Raw genomic sequence first — 16,311 nt, 5'->3', positions numbered from 1 at the left:
TAGTTATATTATTATATTCTCATAAGATGTTTTTAAGTTCTAGAAAATTGGGAAAATACAGACTTATGTAAAAATTAAAATAGAAATTAATTGTTTAATCCCATGCAACCGTTTTAGGATATATCCTTCCAACTTTTTTTTTTTTACAAAGTTGAGTAGTATTGTTAATTCAGTTTTGTATACTTTGGTATTTTAACATTTCATAAATATTTTTTCACATCATTAAATGTCTTTTGAAAACATGATTTTTAGTGAATTCATCATTTCATAATATTCTATCAGTGAGTGTAACTAAATTTATTTAACCGTTTATTCATTATTGGATATTTGTCAGTTTATAGTATTTGCTGTTTTGCATAGTGTTCCAGTGACCATCCTTGAACTTAAGTCTTTGTCTAAATATTTTCTTAGAGTAGCATCTAAGAAATTGTATTACTGGGTCAAAGAATATAAACATTATTAAAGCTCTTGATAGATATTGGTAAGGATATATCAATTTGTGCTTCTATTAGTAATGTATGAGATTATATGTTTAAAATGTTCTCACCTGTGTTTATGATTTTAACAACTCTTCTAATAATTAGAAGTACAAAAAAGAGAAATTTTGTTATTTTCACTTATTTATTTATTAAAAGTTTTTATGTTAAGTAGATTAAATATAAAAATTAAATTTGTAGAGTCCCATGGAAAAGGATGGTATTTCTGGAATGGAGAATACAGAGAAAGGGAACCGAGAACCTGACTCTGTATCTAAGTAAGTATTTAGGAAATAGGATAAAAATAGTAACTCTTAGGAATGATTGTAATGGCTTGTTTTCTACTTCCTAATGTCTGAATTTTATTTTCAGCTAGTGTAATTAAGTTCATTTTTAATTATAGGGATTGTTGAAACATTTAATAATGCTATTTATGCTTGGTGTTACAAGCATAATAAATATGCTTAAATAAATTATGGTGTGGGTCCACTAGTTAACCAAATCTTGTTAGATAAATTAATGGTTAAGAAGTATGATGATGGATAATTTTATTTATAGCAAGGGGTTTCAAAAGGGCATATTTAGGGGAATTCCCTGGTAGTCCAGTGGTTCGGCCTCTGTGCTTCCACTGCAGGGTCACACATTCAGTGCCTGGTTGGGGATCTAAGATCCTACATGCTGCTCGGTGTGGCCAAAAACAAAAAAACAACAGGATATTTAACGTGGAGTGAGAACTAGAATAGGTCTTGGTCCAATATAAATCTGAGCCAGTGGATTCAGAACTGTATATTCATGCCATAATCTGTGTCTAATGCCCTGAAGGTGTATGTTACTCAGTGGTATCTTGAGTGGGTAATAATATTCCATACTTGTCAGGTATAGATTTTTTCCAATTTTGTGGTGAAAAAATGCATTTTTATTGTCATGCTTCTAGGACTGTGTCTGTTCTAGAGAGTTAAGATATTAGAGGTATGTGTATCTTTGCAGGTATTCTTGACACTTGTGAATTATTTTGTATTTCCAAATGGTTTACTTATTTGTACCTGGGAGAAAGTACTGAAAATAAGTCTCTCTGTGATATACAAGTAATTATGTGACTTCAGAATAACCATTGATTTTATTCCTTTGTAATTACTCTAGTTTGAGTGAAAAAACTTGTCTGCAGGAAGATGATCAACCAAAGGCTTTCAGACCTGCACGACTAATGCGGGGCTTATTACAAAGGCCGAAACCAAATGTAGGTAAAGCTGCTGAAAGAAAAGGAACTCTTACATCACAGGAAAAGCCCGGTGCCAGTATAGAAAAGAATGAAAATGAATCCTGCATCAACAGAAATGTAAGTACTCTGATGCCCTCCAGTTTTTTGCTAAACAAAACTTAAGCCTCCTTTCATCTCCCGTTTTAAAACATCAGTATTATACAATTATCTACACTGTTCTTTAAATTTAATGCCCGTATGTCATAGCCAGAAGCTTTGCTGACGTGAAGTCACTTAGCTCTCAGCTCTGTGGATTTTAAGCGTTTATGTGGTGAATCATCTGCTTTTACCTTGTGCATGTTTGGGCTTGCCTTTTTCCCTCATCACTCAGCAGGTGTGATTACACTTCCCCTTTGAAGGGAATTACAGGATTATACTTCTCTTTCAAAAATATAGGTAGGTGTCTGAATTTTAACACCGACTTAAACAAAATAGAATGTTAAAAGCTCCCTATATAATATTCCAACAACAAAGATTATAAATTTTAGATATTTACATAATAACTGATCTTTGTGATAAGAGTAAAAATTGGTATGGTTCGAGATTGGAATTTCTTTTGTAGTAATTCCCAAGGTCTCTAATGTGATTATAATAATCCAAAAGATTTAGAAAGACAGAACCCAAGGAATAATTTTAACAGATTACTTGCTTTCTGACTGGGAAGAAAAGAATAGGGGCTTTGAGATGAGATAAAAGGTGTGGCTTATGAAATTTTCTATATCTTAAGAAAAAAACATTAAAAAGTGCCTCTTAGGAAATTCCCTGGTGATCCAGTGGTTAGGATTCTGTGCTTCTGCTACTGGGGACCTGGGTAAGATCTGTTAGGTATACAGCCCAGCCCGAAAAAAAAAGTGCCCCTTGAATATCATTTTACAGTTTTGAAATGTTTACCATTTTCCTTGTACTCAAATTGTACATAATTTTCAATGAAATCTTTTATAAATGGGTGTTTCATTCTAAGACCTAAAAGTTTCTAAAAAATGTGTTTGTTTTATTAAGACTCCTGAACAGATAGAAGATCAATCATGTGAAAATTTTGAGTGTGAAGACATTGCATCACTACCTGAAAAAAAAGACAGTTCCTTTCAAAATGTGCAGTCAGATGAGCCCAAGGCTGTTAATGAGTGTCTGAGGTAAGCATCGTCTTATTGATGATATAATATTTGAATTATATGTAAAGTTTTAGAAATTATCAAACATTTTTTAAAAACAATAGCAAATCAGATTGATTTGTTATCTGTTTACCAAGTTACATAATATTTGCAAACATACATTCACCTTTCAAGGCAGTTTATCTCACTGCCTTCATGTTGATTTCTCACTTATGGTATGGGTATTTTGATGAATTTTACCCATCACAAATTAGACCTTGAGTTATTAATAACATGGAAAGTTATTAATAATGTCACTTGAGAAGCATATTAAGTTATATGTCTATATCCAAATGTGAAAATGCTACTTACTTTAGTATTGGTTTCTTTAGACTTAGATTGATCATACATATGTAAATCATATGTAATACTTATATGTATAAATTGATACCTTTTTACAGCCAGAGTTCTCTGTATTTGTTATTTCTCCTCTGGAGGATACCAAACTAGATCAACAGAACTATTAGTATGCTTTAAATTTTTTTTTCTTTTTGGGAATATTCAGTGCACAAAAGTAGTGAGAACAGAATAACAGATTCCTGTGTACCTACTATCTAGTTTCAGCAGTTACTTATATTTTACCAATTTTTGCATTCACAGTTTGGCCTATTGTATACTGTATTAAAGCTATATGAACCCATTTAAATACTACCTAACCTATGAGTAAAAGCTAGGTTTCCTGAACTACTCAAAAGGTCTCTGTTATAAGACAAAAAAATTCCTTTATTCCTCTCTTCTTTCTTTATTCCTTTGCTTCTTACTTCCCTCCCTATATCCCCAACCTGCTTTGCCATAGAAATTCTGGGTGGAGCCCCTAAACATACAACTGCACTGCTGCTGCTGTTGAGTTGCTAAGTTGTGCCTGACTCTGCGACTCCATGGACTGTAGCCCACCAGGCTTCTCTGTCCATGGGATTTCCCAGGCAAAAATACTGGAGTGGGTTGCCATTTTCTTCTCCGGGGATCTTCCTGACCCAGGAATTGAATCTGCATCTCCTGCGCTGGCAGGCAGTGGCTCTTTACCACTGAACCACCTGGGAAGGCTGAACAATTGTATTATTACATATCTCTGATACAAATATTAATTACAGCCTGTCACTGTTGAAAAAAATTTAGGGACTGAAAAAAAGAGAAATATCCCTACAGGCAAATGCCCCAGAAAAGGGCAATAATGTAGGTGAAATGGAGACAGATATGAAAGAAACTGGAAGAGAGATTTCCCCAAGGGAGAAGATACTGGAGTTGATCGATGCCACTGAGGAAGTAGATTTAGAAGAGCCTGAAAGAAGAGAAATATCTACACCAAAAAAAGGCCTAGGAGATCAAAATATTAACCAGTCACTAGGTGGTTTTTCATTCAGTTCTATATTTTTATTGGTTTTACCACCTATTACTATGATAAAGCACAAAACAGAGTGTGTTGCTGCTTTTTTGAAAAATCAGGTACTTGTAGTAGGTAACGATTGTTATGTGCCCAGTAGCATTCAGCAGACTGCAAGATGTTGTTTATTTTCTCTTTTGTTTCATTCCCAGTTTATATTATGAAATCACAAGCTTTTAGAGAAATGACTATACAGGAAATCTCAGTTTGAATTGTTTTTAAAAAGTGAGGAGGGATAGACTTAGTTTTTAGTCATAAGACTGTATCTTATTCAAATTATACCTCCATCCAGCTACTTGAGATCTTGTTTAGTTCTGACCATATAAATGAGTTCTTTAACTCTTATCCAGGCATCTGTCTGGATAAAGGATAGTAAGAGTGAAAAGGTAGGGATAGCAGATACAAATTGATTTAACTCCAAGTAGAGAATGGAAGAGTCTTTCTCAGTAGGTATTTGCTAACACTGATGTGGATGACAGTTAGCGAGAGACTATTCAGGCCCAATTTGCCATTATTCTAATTGACCTAGGGCTTCTGTGGAGACTCAGACAGTAAAGAATCTGCCTGCGAAGCACCTGGGTTCAATCCCTTGGTCAGAAAGATCCCCTGGAGAAGGGAATGGCTGCCCACTCTAGTCTTCTTGTCTAGAGAATTCCATGGACAGAGGAGTCTGGCGGGCTGTAGTCCATGGGGTTGCAAAGAGTTGTATACGACTGAGTGACTAACACACTTTCACTCATTGACCTTATTGATAGATTTAATTATTTTTAGAACTTACTGTAATTTCCAAGAATGGAATTTTTTTTCTCTCCTTTTATTTTAAAATTTGGCCCAAAGAGTCCTGGTGCTTCATTAATTTTTTTTGTTAATTTGAGAGTTCCTGATTTTTCAGTAGTTGTTTCTTAATGATCACTTCTTCAGTTGACAGGTTTAAAATTTGATTGTGTTTTCTTTCTTTCTTTTTTTTTTTTTAGTATTCAGGAGGATAATAGAGCAAATAAAGATGTTCGAATTCCAAAGACTCGATTTCAGAAACCAAAGCCAAATCTAGGGAGGAGAACTGGAAGAAGAGGAATTTCCTCAAAGGAAGAGGTACCAAAGGAGGTAATTGCCTCTGAGGAGATGACAGCAGCTTTGAGAGAAACTGCAACACTGGAAACCTCACTAAGGGAGAAGGAACCTGTGGAGACTAATACTACTAAGGAAATGGAGTCAGATTTAAAAGAAATTGGAAGAAAAGACATCTCTTCCTGGGATATAACTCCGGAAATGAGTGATGTCGCTGTGGAAATGGAGACAGATTTGAAAGAAACTGAGAAAAATGACATCTCTCCCAGGGAAAAAATGCCAGAAATAAGTGATGTCACTGTGGAAATGAAGACTGATTTGAAGGAAACCGAAAAAAATGACATCTCTACCATGGAGAAGATACCAGAAATGATTGCTGTCATTGCAGAAATGGAAACAGATTTGAAAGAAACTGGAAAAAATGACATCTCTCCCAGGGAGAAAATACCAGAAATGAGTGATGTCACTGCAGAAATGGAGACAGATTTGGAAGAAACTGAAAAATATGACATCTCTCCCAGGGAGAAAATGCCAGAAATGAGTCCTATCATTGCAGACATGGAGACAGATTTGAAAGAAACCGGAAAAAATGGCATCTCTCCCAGGGAGACAGTACCAGAAATGATTGATGTCACTGCAGAAATGGAGACAGATTTGGAAGAAACCGGAAAAAATGACATCTTTCCCAGGGAGGAAATACCAGAAATGAGTGATGTCACTGTGGAAATGAAGACTGATTTGAAAGAAGTTGGAACAAATGACATCCCTCCCAGGGAGAAAATGCCAGAAATGATTGATGTCACTGCAGAAATGGGGACAGATTTGAAAGAAACCAAAAAAAATGACATCTCTCCCAGGGAGGAAATACCAGAAATGAGTGATGTCACTGTGGAAATGAAGACTGATTTGAAAGAAGCTGGAACAAATGACATCCCTCCCAGGGAGAAAATGGCAGAAATGATTGATGTCACTGCAGAAATGGGGACAGATTTGAAAGAAACCGGAAAAAATGACATCTCTCCCAGGGAGGAAATACCAGAAATGAGTGATGTCACTGTGGAAATGAAGACTGATTTGAAAGAAGTTGGAACAAATGACATCCCTCCCAGGGAGAAAATTCCAGAAATGATTGATGTCACTGCAGAAATGGGGACAGATTTGAAAGAAACCAGAAAAAATGACATCTCTCCCAGGGAGGAAATACCAGAAATGAGTGATGTCACTGTGGAAATGAAGACTGATTTGAAAGAAGTTGGAACAAATGACATCCCTCCCAGGGAGAAAATGCCAGAAATGATTGATGTCACTGCAGAAATGGGGACAGATTTGAAAGAAACCGGAAAAAATGACATTTCTCCCAAGGAGAAAATACCAGAAATGATTGATGTCACTGCAGAAATGGGGACAGATTTGAAAGAAACCGGAAAAGATAACGTTTCTCCCAGGGAGGAAATACCTGAAATGATTGATATCTCTGTGGAACTAGAGACAGATTCGAGAGAAACTGGAAAAAATGACATTTTTGCCAGGGAGAAAATGCCAGAAATGAGTGATGTCACTGCAGAAATGGAGACAGATTTGAAAGAAACCAGAAGAGAGATTTTCCCAGGGGAGGAGATAACAGTGGTGACTGAGGCCACAGAGGAAAGAAAGACAGATTTGGAAGAGACTGAAAGAAGAGAAATGTCCCTAGAGGAAAATGTCCCAGAGGAAGTTGATACTATTTGTGAGGTAGAAACAGATTTGAAAAAAACTGAGAGAGAAGTTTCCCCAAATGAGGAGATAGCAGAGATGCCTGGTGCTGCTGAGGAAGTAGAGACAGGTCTAGAAGAAACTGATGGAAGAGAAATATCTACACAAAAAAATGCCTCAGAGGTCAAAACTGTAGGTGATGAAATGGATATAGATTTGAAAGAAATTGGAATAGAAATTTCCCCAAGGGAAAAGATATTATTGGGGATCAGTGCCACAGGGGAAAGAGAGACTGGTGTGGAAGAAACTGGGCAGACAGACATTTTCCTGATGGAGAAAGCATCAGCAAAGGTGGCTGCCATTGAGGAAATAGAGGCAGATTTGAGAGACACTGGAAAAGAAATTTCCTTGACGAAAAGCAGATCAGAAGAGATCGAGAAAAGCGTGGCAGATTTGAAAAACGTAGAAAAAATAGACATTTCCCTAAGGGAAAAAGAACCAGAGGAGACTGGGACCTCAAGTCGAGCTGAGGCAGATCCCTTGCAGGCCAGCAGTGGTGACTCCAGCACTGTGCCTTCACTGACTAAGAGAGTATGTATTTTTCTGTCCTTTAAAAATATCTTTTGAATAGTTATTTTGGAGAAAAGTTATCAAAGTAATTCCAGGATTATTGCCCTTAAATCCAATAACATATAAAATCACTAAAATTTTTTAATTGTGGAGAAGTTAGTGTTCTTAATGTCAATTTAAAGTTACTCTTAGATAAAAGGAGTATAGGAAATTGGACTGAATTGGTGCTAACGCTGGTATGAACATACAGTGGAATTGTCTTTTGACCGTACCGGTATCAGGTTTTCTCTTTATTTCCTGCCCCACCTCATTTCACTTTACTTTTAAAAGTTCCTTTTATTAAAAGTTTCCAGTTCATTGAAGTTGAAGATATTCTAACATTTTCTAGTTTTCTAACTCTTTTTTAGATAGGTACTGGCATTTGTAATTTGGAAAAAACATAATGTGCAATACATAGAAAGACTTTCCTAAATTCTGTGTTTCAACATTTGTAAATTAAATTTCATTTTATTTAAAAATGAAAAACCTCCAAACTTCTGTATTTTTAAAGACAATAGAATATATAGGCTTTTGTTTGAAATGTATGACATGGCCAAGAAGTTGATTTCGGTTTTACCATAAGCTCTTTTCTCATAGAAAAATCTGAACGAACTTTTTGGCCAACCCAGTATATGTGCTGATTTATTTCCAGGACTTGGGCAGGGAAGTGCTATCTGCTGTGGTTCATACATCTGTAGAAGAAAAAAATTCTGAAAAGGAAGTGTCAAGTCAGTTGAGTCATTTGAACATTTCTTCTCAGTCTTCTGAGCTTGATAAAATAGAAGACCAGAGGATGCGACCTCCAAGTGTTCCAGAGCAGTTTTCAGATGTTAATATAAGGTACAAGTATATAGGTCTGTGTGCTTTTGAAGAGAAAGATAGAAAGTTATATTTGCAGATTATGTTAAACTAAGGTTTTAAGACATACCATCTGTAGCACAGTGTTGAAAATTTTAAGCTGGTTTGGGGGAAAACTGGGAGAGGTTTGAGGTCATTTTGACAGTAGATTGTGAGAATCACCAACATACAAAATTGTGTGTAACACATACTTTTAAGTCAACAAACCTGTATTTTCTTTGTGCAAAGATGATAGAATTTCTGGGCTTATTCCTGGATTGTACCACTCATGTTTTTCAGGATCTACCAAATAGTCCGATTTGCTTTCCTGTTAAAACTTAGAATTAAATATTTACTGCCAGTCTCTAAGGTTGTCCTAAGACCCCACTCCCACTGCCCCTTTATTTCATCCTAAAGCTTGATAATCCTTGTTCCAAAAGCAAATCTCTTCCTCAAGAACAGACACCATGTGAAGTTAAGCTGACACCCTTTGTGAGAAGTAGATTCAAAAGACCTAAACCAAACTTAGCAAGAGCAGCTTCAAAAAGAGAGACTACGAAAGCAGAAAAGCATGCACCTGGGAAGGAGGTGGAAGCTGATGAAACAGAGACGGTTGTGATACAGCAGAACTGTGAACAAATGAGTACTCTCCCTTCTCAACATGTGAGTGTTATTTAAAATGGAGGTTTTCTGTTTTAGTTATTACAGTTATTAAAAGAAAACATTTGGAGTGAAAGTTTGCAAATATTTTCTCATGTTATTTTAGAAAATGTATTTGTTTGACTGCGTTGGGTCTTAGTTGCAGCCCGTGGGATTTTTGTGGGCTTCTCTCTAGTTACAGTGCATGGGCTTAGTTGCACCGAGGCATACAAGGTCTTGGCTCCCTGGTCAGGAATCGAATCTTGAGTTCCCTGCACTGGATGGTGGATTTGTAACAACTGGACCACCAGGGAAGTCCTTCTCATGTAATTTTTACTGTGTTTGATATTATCGTTGCTGTACTTAATGTACCTCATTATTCCACATGGTTTTTGTAAGAATCTCAAATCTCTGATGATGGACAAATATAAGGGGAAGAATTTTAAGAAGCCCCAGCTGTAGTTCAAGTTATTGAGCTACATTATGTGACCCAAAGTTCATTATGTGACCATAAGCCATATAATGCGGCCACTTTCTTCACAGGGAAATTGAGAATGACAATCCCTCTTTATTTCGCTCTGTTGTGAAAGTGAAATACAAAGTTAAAAGCTTGATATGAGTTAAAGGAGATGATTTTTATTTACTTGATTAACGTAGTCTATAAGAGATCAAGTATGATACAGCATTAGAAACCTTGAAATGAAACATTCACACTGATAAGTTGAGTGCTGTAAACTTACAAAGTACTTTTTTGAATTAAAGTTGTTTTACAGCTAAACTTAATTCTTACTATACTTGAACATTTGGGCTTTTTCCTCCTAATCTTATATTTAAAAAAGATAAATCATGGAAATTCCCTGGCAGTCCAGTGGTTAGGATTCTGTGCTCTCACAGCTGAGGGTCTAGGTTCAGTCTCTGAAGAACTAAAATTCCATAAGCTACATGGCATGACCCCCTCCTCAACCCTCTAAATCACTTTTTGTTGATTATTTTACCTAATTATAAAAATTTCAAATTAAAAAAAAATCATCTAAAAAGTTAGTCCTTTATAATGTTCCATCTCTTCCTCCCAAGTTAATCCCAAGTAGCAATTTTAAATATATCTACCTAAACTTTTCTGTATAGATACTTATTTTTATAAATAATAGAATGTTGGTATTTTCATTGTTTTCTGAAAATAGCATCATATCTTATAATTTTTTTTCATGTACAATATTGTGAACATCTTTTTGGATCAGTATATACAAGTTAAACTTCTTTTAAGTCACTGTACTATTACATTGTAAAGAAATTATAATTTATTCAGTTGCCTACTGATTTGTCTTATTTCCAGTTTTTTTTTTCTTTTCTTTTTTGGGGAGCTATTATATTGCTACAATAAATATCCTTGTTATAATTTATTAGGTCCTTATTTGAATGTTTTTATAAGATACATTTCTAGAAGTAGAATTGCTGGGAATTATTGATTGATACTGCCCTATTGTCTATAAAGACTGTATCAATTTGTTCTTCTAATCGTTTATTAAAGTTATTTCCCTATACTTTTACCAACCCTCGATGAAATTTTTTTTATCTACCTTCTAGGATGTGGCTTCTCTAATGACATCAAGAGAGAAAGACAAATTAGATCACGGTCCAGAGGAAACTGTGATATTACCATGTGTGCAGACTGAAAAGGACCTTTCACCTTTGAGTTCTTGTGAATCTAAAGAGGAGTCTCAGTCTACACAAGCCCAGGAAAAGAAATTAGTTGTCTCTATGGGGTAAAAAGTGGTAGTTTTTAAAAAATCTAAAATAGAATCATTTCAGGTATTCATTTTTTTTAAGATGTGTTAGTGTAGTTTAAAAGTGAGTATCAGGAGTAGTTGGTTTATTTTTTATTCATGTGGCAGACTGCCTAAAATAGAAAATCAGTTTTACTTCAACACGTTTTAACACTTGCCTGCTTGTATTCACTGTTAGCTGCTTAGAATCTTATGCAAAGCAATGAATTTAAAAAATATGTGTGTATAAGATATGTATTCATTACGTCTTTAAAATTTTTAGTAAGGTACATATGGGCTTCACCAATGGCTCAGTGGTAAAGAATCCGCCTGCCAATGCAGGAGATGCGGTTTTGGTCCCTTGGTTGGGAAGATCCCCTGGAGAAGGAAATGGGCAGCCCACTCCAGTATTCTTGGCCTGGAAAATCCCATGGACAGAGGAGTCTGGTGGGCTATAGTCCGTGGCGTCAGGGAAGAGACACGACTTGGCGACTAAACAACAACAAAGATACATATAAAATTTACTATCTAACCATTTTTAAGTGTGTTGTCCAGGGGCATTAAGTCCATCATCAGCGTATTGTACACCATCACCACCATTTATCTCCAGAACATTTTTCTTCCCAAACTGAAGCTCTATTCCCAGTAAAGAGGAATTTCCCATTGCCCCTTTCTCCAGTCCCTGGCAGCCACCATCGTACTTTCTATTACTATGAGTTTGGATATTGTAGGTAACCTCACTACCTTTTGAGAATTGAAATAACTTTTTTTTTTTTAATAAAATGAGATATAATCAGAAAGTAATTTAATTTTCCTTTACTATACAAAATGTTTTTATAGTTTTATTAGGTTTAAATTTTGTATTTTTACAGTAATTTTCATTTTTTACAATCAAGCTTTCTCTCTTTTCTCCTGTCCCCTTTTCTAGGACTCATAATATAAACACTTTTGAACAAGGAATAAAGGAAAGGGTTATCCAATCTGCTCCACTAGTAAGGGGTCGACTTCAGAGACCCAGACCAAACTTAAGAAAGGTGGGCCAGAGGCAAGTAATAGAAAAAAGTGAAACCAAAGAAACAACTAAGGAAGAAAAGACGCTACAAAAAGATGAAACTGGAGAGAAATTCCTGACTGTGGTGAGTTATTGCTGTGTAATTAAATCAAGCTCTTTAATGCATATTAGAATATCAAATGGTAGCTCAGACTTGGTTTAGAATGTAAGCACCTGATATTTACTCTAGTTAATTAATACATAACATATTTACTTTTGTTTCAGATTTACTATTGTGGATTTTTTTTTTAATGAAAATAGATTCCCTCTCTCCCCCACTAACAAACCTATTAATTACAAAAATGTTCAATCAATACAAAATAATACAATAATTACCCCAGAGTCTCACCACTCTGAGCCAACCACTGAAAACCTTTTGCTATGTCTTACTAAATATATCTCCATGCATGCACGTGTGCATACTTACATAGATTTATATAATAAAGTCATTGTATGCATATTACTTTGTGACTTACTATTTTTCGCTTATTATACCAAGTGGTTTTCCATGTCATGAAATAGAAAGTTACATAATTTTTAACTGCTGGGTAACATTCTACTAATTTGAATGACAATTTAATCAATTTCTTATTAATGGAACTTTTGATATTAGAAATCTTAGGCAGTTTAATGCCCCATTTCAACAGATCTTGTTTTTCTGTTCTTTTTTCCTCCGCTCAAGGAACATCTACATTTAAAATAAAGTGATTGTAATCCTTATTTGCTCCCTCCCTCAATTAAAACCAAACTTATTGAACTCTTTGGGAAGGAGACTCACAATAATTGGTTACTGTAGTTTTTAAAGCATTGCACGAATGTATTACTGCAATAATTGAAAATTTCTCTGTGAATTGGCAGTTTTGTTTTGGGCAGCAAAACATGAACATTGCATACACAAGTTTGCGATTTCATTTTAAAAACCTAAATACTTTTCTTAATGATGGAAATATTTTAGGAAGTATGTTCTGTTGCTAAAAAAATAACCCCAAAACAACTAATATAGTTTTCTCATTTCAGCCAAATTCTCAAATTGCAACTGAAATTGAAGTTGTATCCTCTGAAGTGTCAGAAGGCAGAATGTCTGAAAACCAGAGCCATGTTCTTTTAGAAAACGTTCATATTAACAAAGTAGATGTTTTAGATGAAAAGATGAGGTGAGTTTGCTTTTAATCAAAATCGTAAAACCTTTCAAAGATAAAGGTTGGATATTTGAATAATTGGTTTTATGTAATTTCACATTTCATAAGTTTTATGAAAGAAAAATAAGTATGAAATTAGAATAGTTTAAATCTCCTTCTTGGGACTTGCCTGGTGGTCCAGGGACACAGGTTCGATCCCTGGTTCTGGATCACATGCTGCACAGCAGCCAAGCCTGTGCACCGCAAATACCAAGCCTGCGCTGTAAAGCCCACGTGCCCTGGAGCCTGTGCTCCCCAGCGAGAGAAGCCCCCGCAGTGAGAAGCCTGTGCAGTGCAACTAGAGAGCAGCCCTGCTCACTGCAACCAGAGAAGGCCCGTGCACAGCAGTGAGGACCCAGCACAGCCAAAAATAAGTAAAAATTTAAAGAATCTGCTTCTTCAGATACCATGAGAATTGTGGGACTGGTATTCTCTTAGTTTATAACTTAGCTGAGAAGTTTGGCAAGCATCCTCATTTTTAAAGTAAACTGTTATGGGAGAGGTTCTTAAGTTCTTTGCATCTTTAGAAATTTACAACTGACTGATAAAATTCATAAATAGGAATACTGTAAAATACTTCCTATACTTCCTATGTGCTGTAAAATACTCCCTATGTGCTGTCCTTAGAGTTTATTAGTTTTCCTCCAGAACGTTTTCAGCACTCGCACACTGAGTTTTGAACATTCTAGCTTTAATTATGTGGAATTAACTTGATTTTTGGGAAATGAAAAAGAGATGGTGCTGTATCATTTTTTCACTCTCTGTGAAGCTGTAAGAGTAGGATTTGGGCATGATGTCATCTGTTTGAACAAGTTATGCTGTTGATTTAGCTTAACTTTATACAGTCTTCTTTCACTAAGGCAGACTTCTTACATGAAGCATTTACTGTTTTAGTATGAATTTCTGTCATTTTTTTTGTTTCCCTTTATGTGTGTGTGTGTATCTTGAAAAACCTTTTTAGATTTGTTTTTCTTTTAAGACTAAGTCTTTCATTTTCATTAGCAAGTGATAAGAGAATGCTTCATTGCAAGAGTCCCCTTGGAGAAAAGCCCTAAATGAAGCGCAGGAGCAAGTCAAGGGATCTGTGGGGAAAGAGGGAACAGCAGTTGAGAAGTACTTCAGGCAGAATCATGTCTGACATGTTTGAGGGCCAGCAAAGGGGGCCAGTGTGAAATGGGAAGAGAAGAGAGGAGCAGTGATATGAAAGGTAAAGACCGAGTGGAGTGAGAGAAGCACAGGTTATGTGGGGCCACTGTCAGGATTTTGATTTTTACTCAAAATGAGCTTTTAAAGACTAGTGACCTTTGAGTTCAGCCTTTCCTGATACCTCATTTATGATTGACTGTAATTTATAATAGATCCAGAGGACTTAAATGGCTTGCCCAAAGTAATATTGGCAAGTTAGTTTTTAAACTTAATGTTTTTAGAATTTATGACTTTTAGACTAGCAGATTCCTTTTTACACTCAGCCTTCATACTTTTTAATGAGTGAGATCAAACTTTCAAATTTCTATATGGAAACCCCTTGCTCACCCGCCCCTTTTAGTTTATTTAGTTAGTTTTGGCTGCACTGGGTCTTTGTTGCTGCCAAGAAGGCTTTCTCTGGCTGTGACGAGTGGGGGTCACTCTTCATTGCGGTGCTTGGGCTTCTCGCTGTGGGGACTTCTCTTGCTGCAGAGCACAGGCTTTAGGCTCACAGGCCTCAGTAGCTGTGGTGCATGGGCTTAGGTGCTTTCCAGCCTGTGGAATCTTCCCAGACCAGGGATTGAACCCAAGTCCTATGCATTGGCAAGTGAGTTCCGATCCACTGTACCGCCAGGGAGGTTCCCCACCCTCCTTTCCAGCTTTGAGCTTTACCATTCCTGATACTTTCTTCAGAGTATATATGCAGTCTAGTTTTAAAGTTAGCATATTCTTATGTCCAGCGGTTTTTTACCTCTTTTACCCCCAGTAGCAGATTGAGCTTATATATATATTTAATAATTAAGTACCTTTGTAGAATCACATTTGATTGTAAGTTACTTATACTTGAATATAACATGTTTTCCCAAATACCTACACCGGTAATGCCTACACTGGAATGTATTAGCTAGCATCATAACCTTGTTAGAACGTCTTATGAACTTCCTTGGTGTTTCACTGCTGGATGAACTTAGCAGGATTGGAGCATTTAGAAATGTAACTACTTTGTCTTCTAGGTAATTTATTAGAAATATTACTTAAGATTAGTATTTAATGCAGCTCTTTCAGAGAGCTCATGATTGATATTTACATATCCAGTTTTTCTTCATCCAGATTATATTAGTTTTAAACTTCTTAATTCACATCATTGCCAGTTATTAAACATTTCACAGGAAACTTTAGGATAGCTGTTTGTCTTGCCTTGGGAGCTATGGCTACTGTATTGAATATTAAAACCTTGTCTTTCTCCGACTTGGCAGATACATATGGGTTTATTTTTATTTTTATGACATTGGCGGTCAATAAACCCTTTTCTATGAGCTGACAGGCATGTGGTGGGAGAACAGACTCTAGCTTTCAAATCTGCTTTTGAACTAGAAGAATCAAGGTTGTTGGGACCAGTGTATTTGTTCATGCTTCAGAGCCCAGTTGAGGGATTTGTTTAAAGTGTCATTATGAAGTCCATCTTCAGTAACTGGCATTTTTGTTTTGTATCTAGTTATTTCTCTGAAAATTAGTTAAAGTAGCATGAAACCACACTCCAGAATCAATGAGTGAAAGTTAAAAAAGGTTGAATATCAATATATTAATGTGAAACTATTCTTCAAGCTAAGTGGAAGTTATAAAAGCTTTTAATGTTCTTTCATATTAGCACATGAGGTTTTGTTTTATATGTTTAGTTTTATAGCCTATTTATGTCCTTTGAACATAGAATTGGTTTGTACCCAGAATTGTTTAACTGCAGTTGCATCAACAGGAATTCTGATTTTGGTTCTTCAACATGATTTGTATTTCATTCTAGACATGGACATGAAACGTATGTTCCTAGTCCACCACAAATGATAGGAAGACAGTTCCAAAGGGCTAAGCCAAATTTGGGAAGAGCACAAAGTAAGAAAGAAGCATCAGACATAGAAGAAGACAGAGCAGACCAGAGGAAGGCAAGGAAGCCAGAAGATAGTTTGTCACAGCATGAAGGTTCTGACAGCCAGCTTCTTCCAAAAGTAAGTGTGAAAAAAATTTTTTA

At 35.8% G+C, this 16,311-nt stretch overlaps 1 protein-coding gene across 5 annotated transcripts in view; it reads left to right on the top strand.

The window, feature by feature from the left end:
* Positions 1–16,311, top strand: part of BDP1 (B double prime 1, subunit of RNA polymerase III transcription initiation factor IIIB) — an 82,470-nt gene that overhangs the window by 32,478 nt on the left and 33,681 nt on the right. For 3 of the 5 annotated variants that reach the window (XM_027980020.2, XM_012096785.3, XM_012096784.3), the window contains 10 exons: positions 678–754; positions 1,617–1,812; positions 2,734–2,867; positions 5,241–7,617; positions 8,288–8,475; positions 8,913–9,135; positions 10,696–10,874; positions 11,803–12,010; positions 12,943–13,079; positions 16,087–16,288. In XM_027980020.2, the coding sequence (XP_027835821.2) occupies positions 678–754; positions 1,617–1,812; positions 2,734–2,867; positions 5,241–7,617; positions 8,288–8,475; positions 8,913–9,135; positions 10,696–10,874; positions 11,803–12,010; positions 12,943–13,079; positions 16,087–16,288 (3,921 nt within the window). The remainder of the gene's footprint in view (positions 1–677; positions 755–1,616; positions 1,813–2,733; positions 2,868–5,240; positions 7,618–8,287; positions 8,476–8,912; positions 9,136–10,695; positions 10,875–11,802; positions 12,011–12,942; positions 13,080–16,086; positions 16,289–16,311) is intronic. The other 2 variants (XM_060400237.1, XM_012096786.3) reach the window with 1 other exon arrangement.

The sequence above is a fragment of the Ovis aries genome, chromosome 16 (genome assembly GCF_016772045.2).
Source record: "Ovis aries strain OAR_USU_Benz2616 breed Rambouillet chromosome 16, ARS-UI_Ramb_v3.0, whole genome shotgun sequence".
In the NCBI taxonomy this organism is placed as follows: domain Eukaryota; kingdom Metazoa; phylum Chordata; class Mammalia; order Artiodactyla; family Bovidae; genus Ovis; species Ovis aries.
The sequence above is the reverse complement of the archived record's forward strand: the minus strand, read 5'-3'. Positions and strand labels throughout refer to the sequence as shown.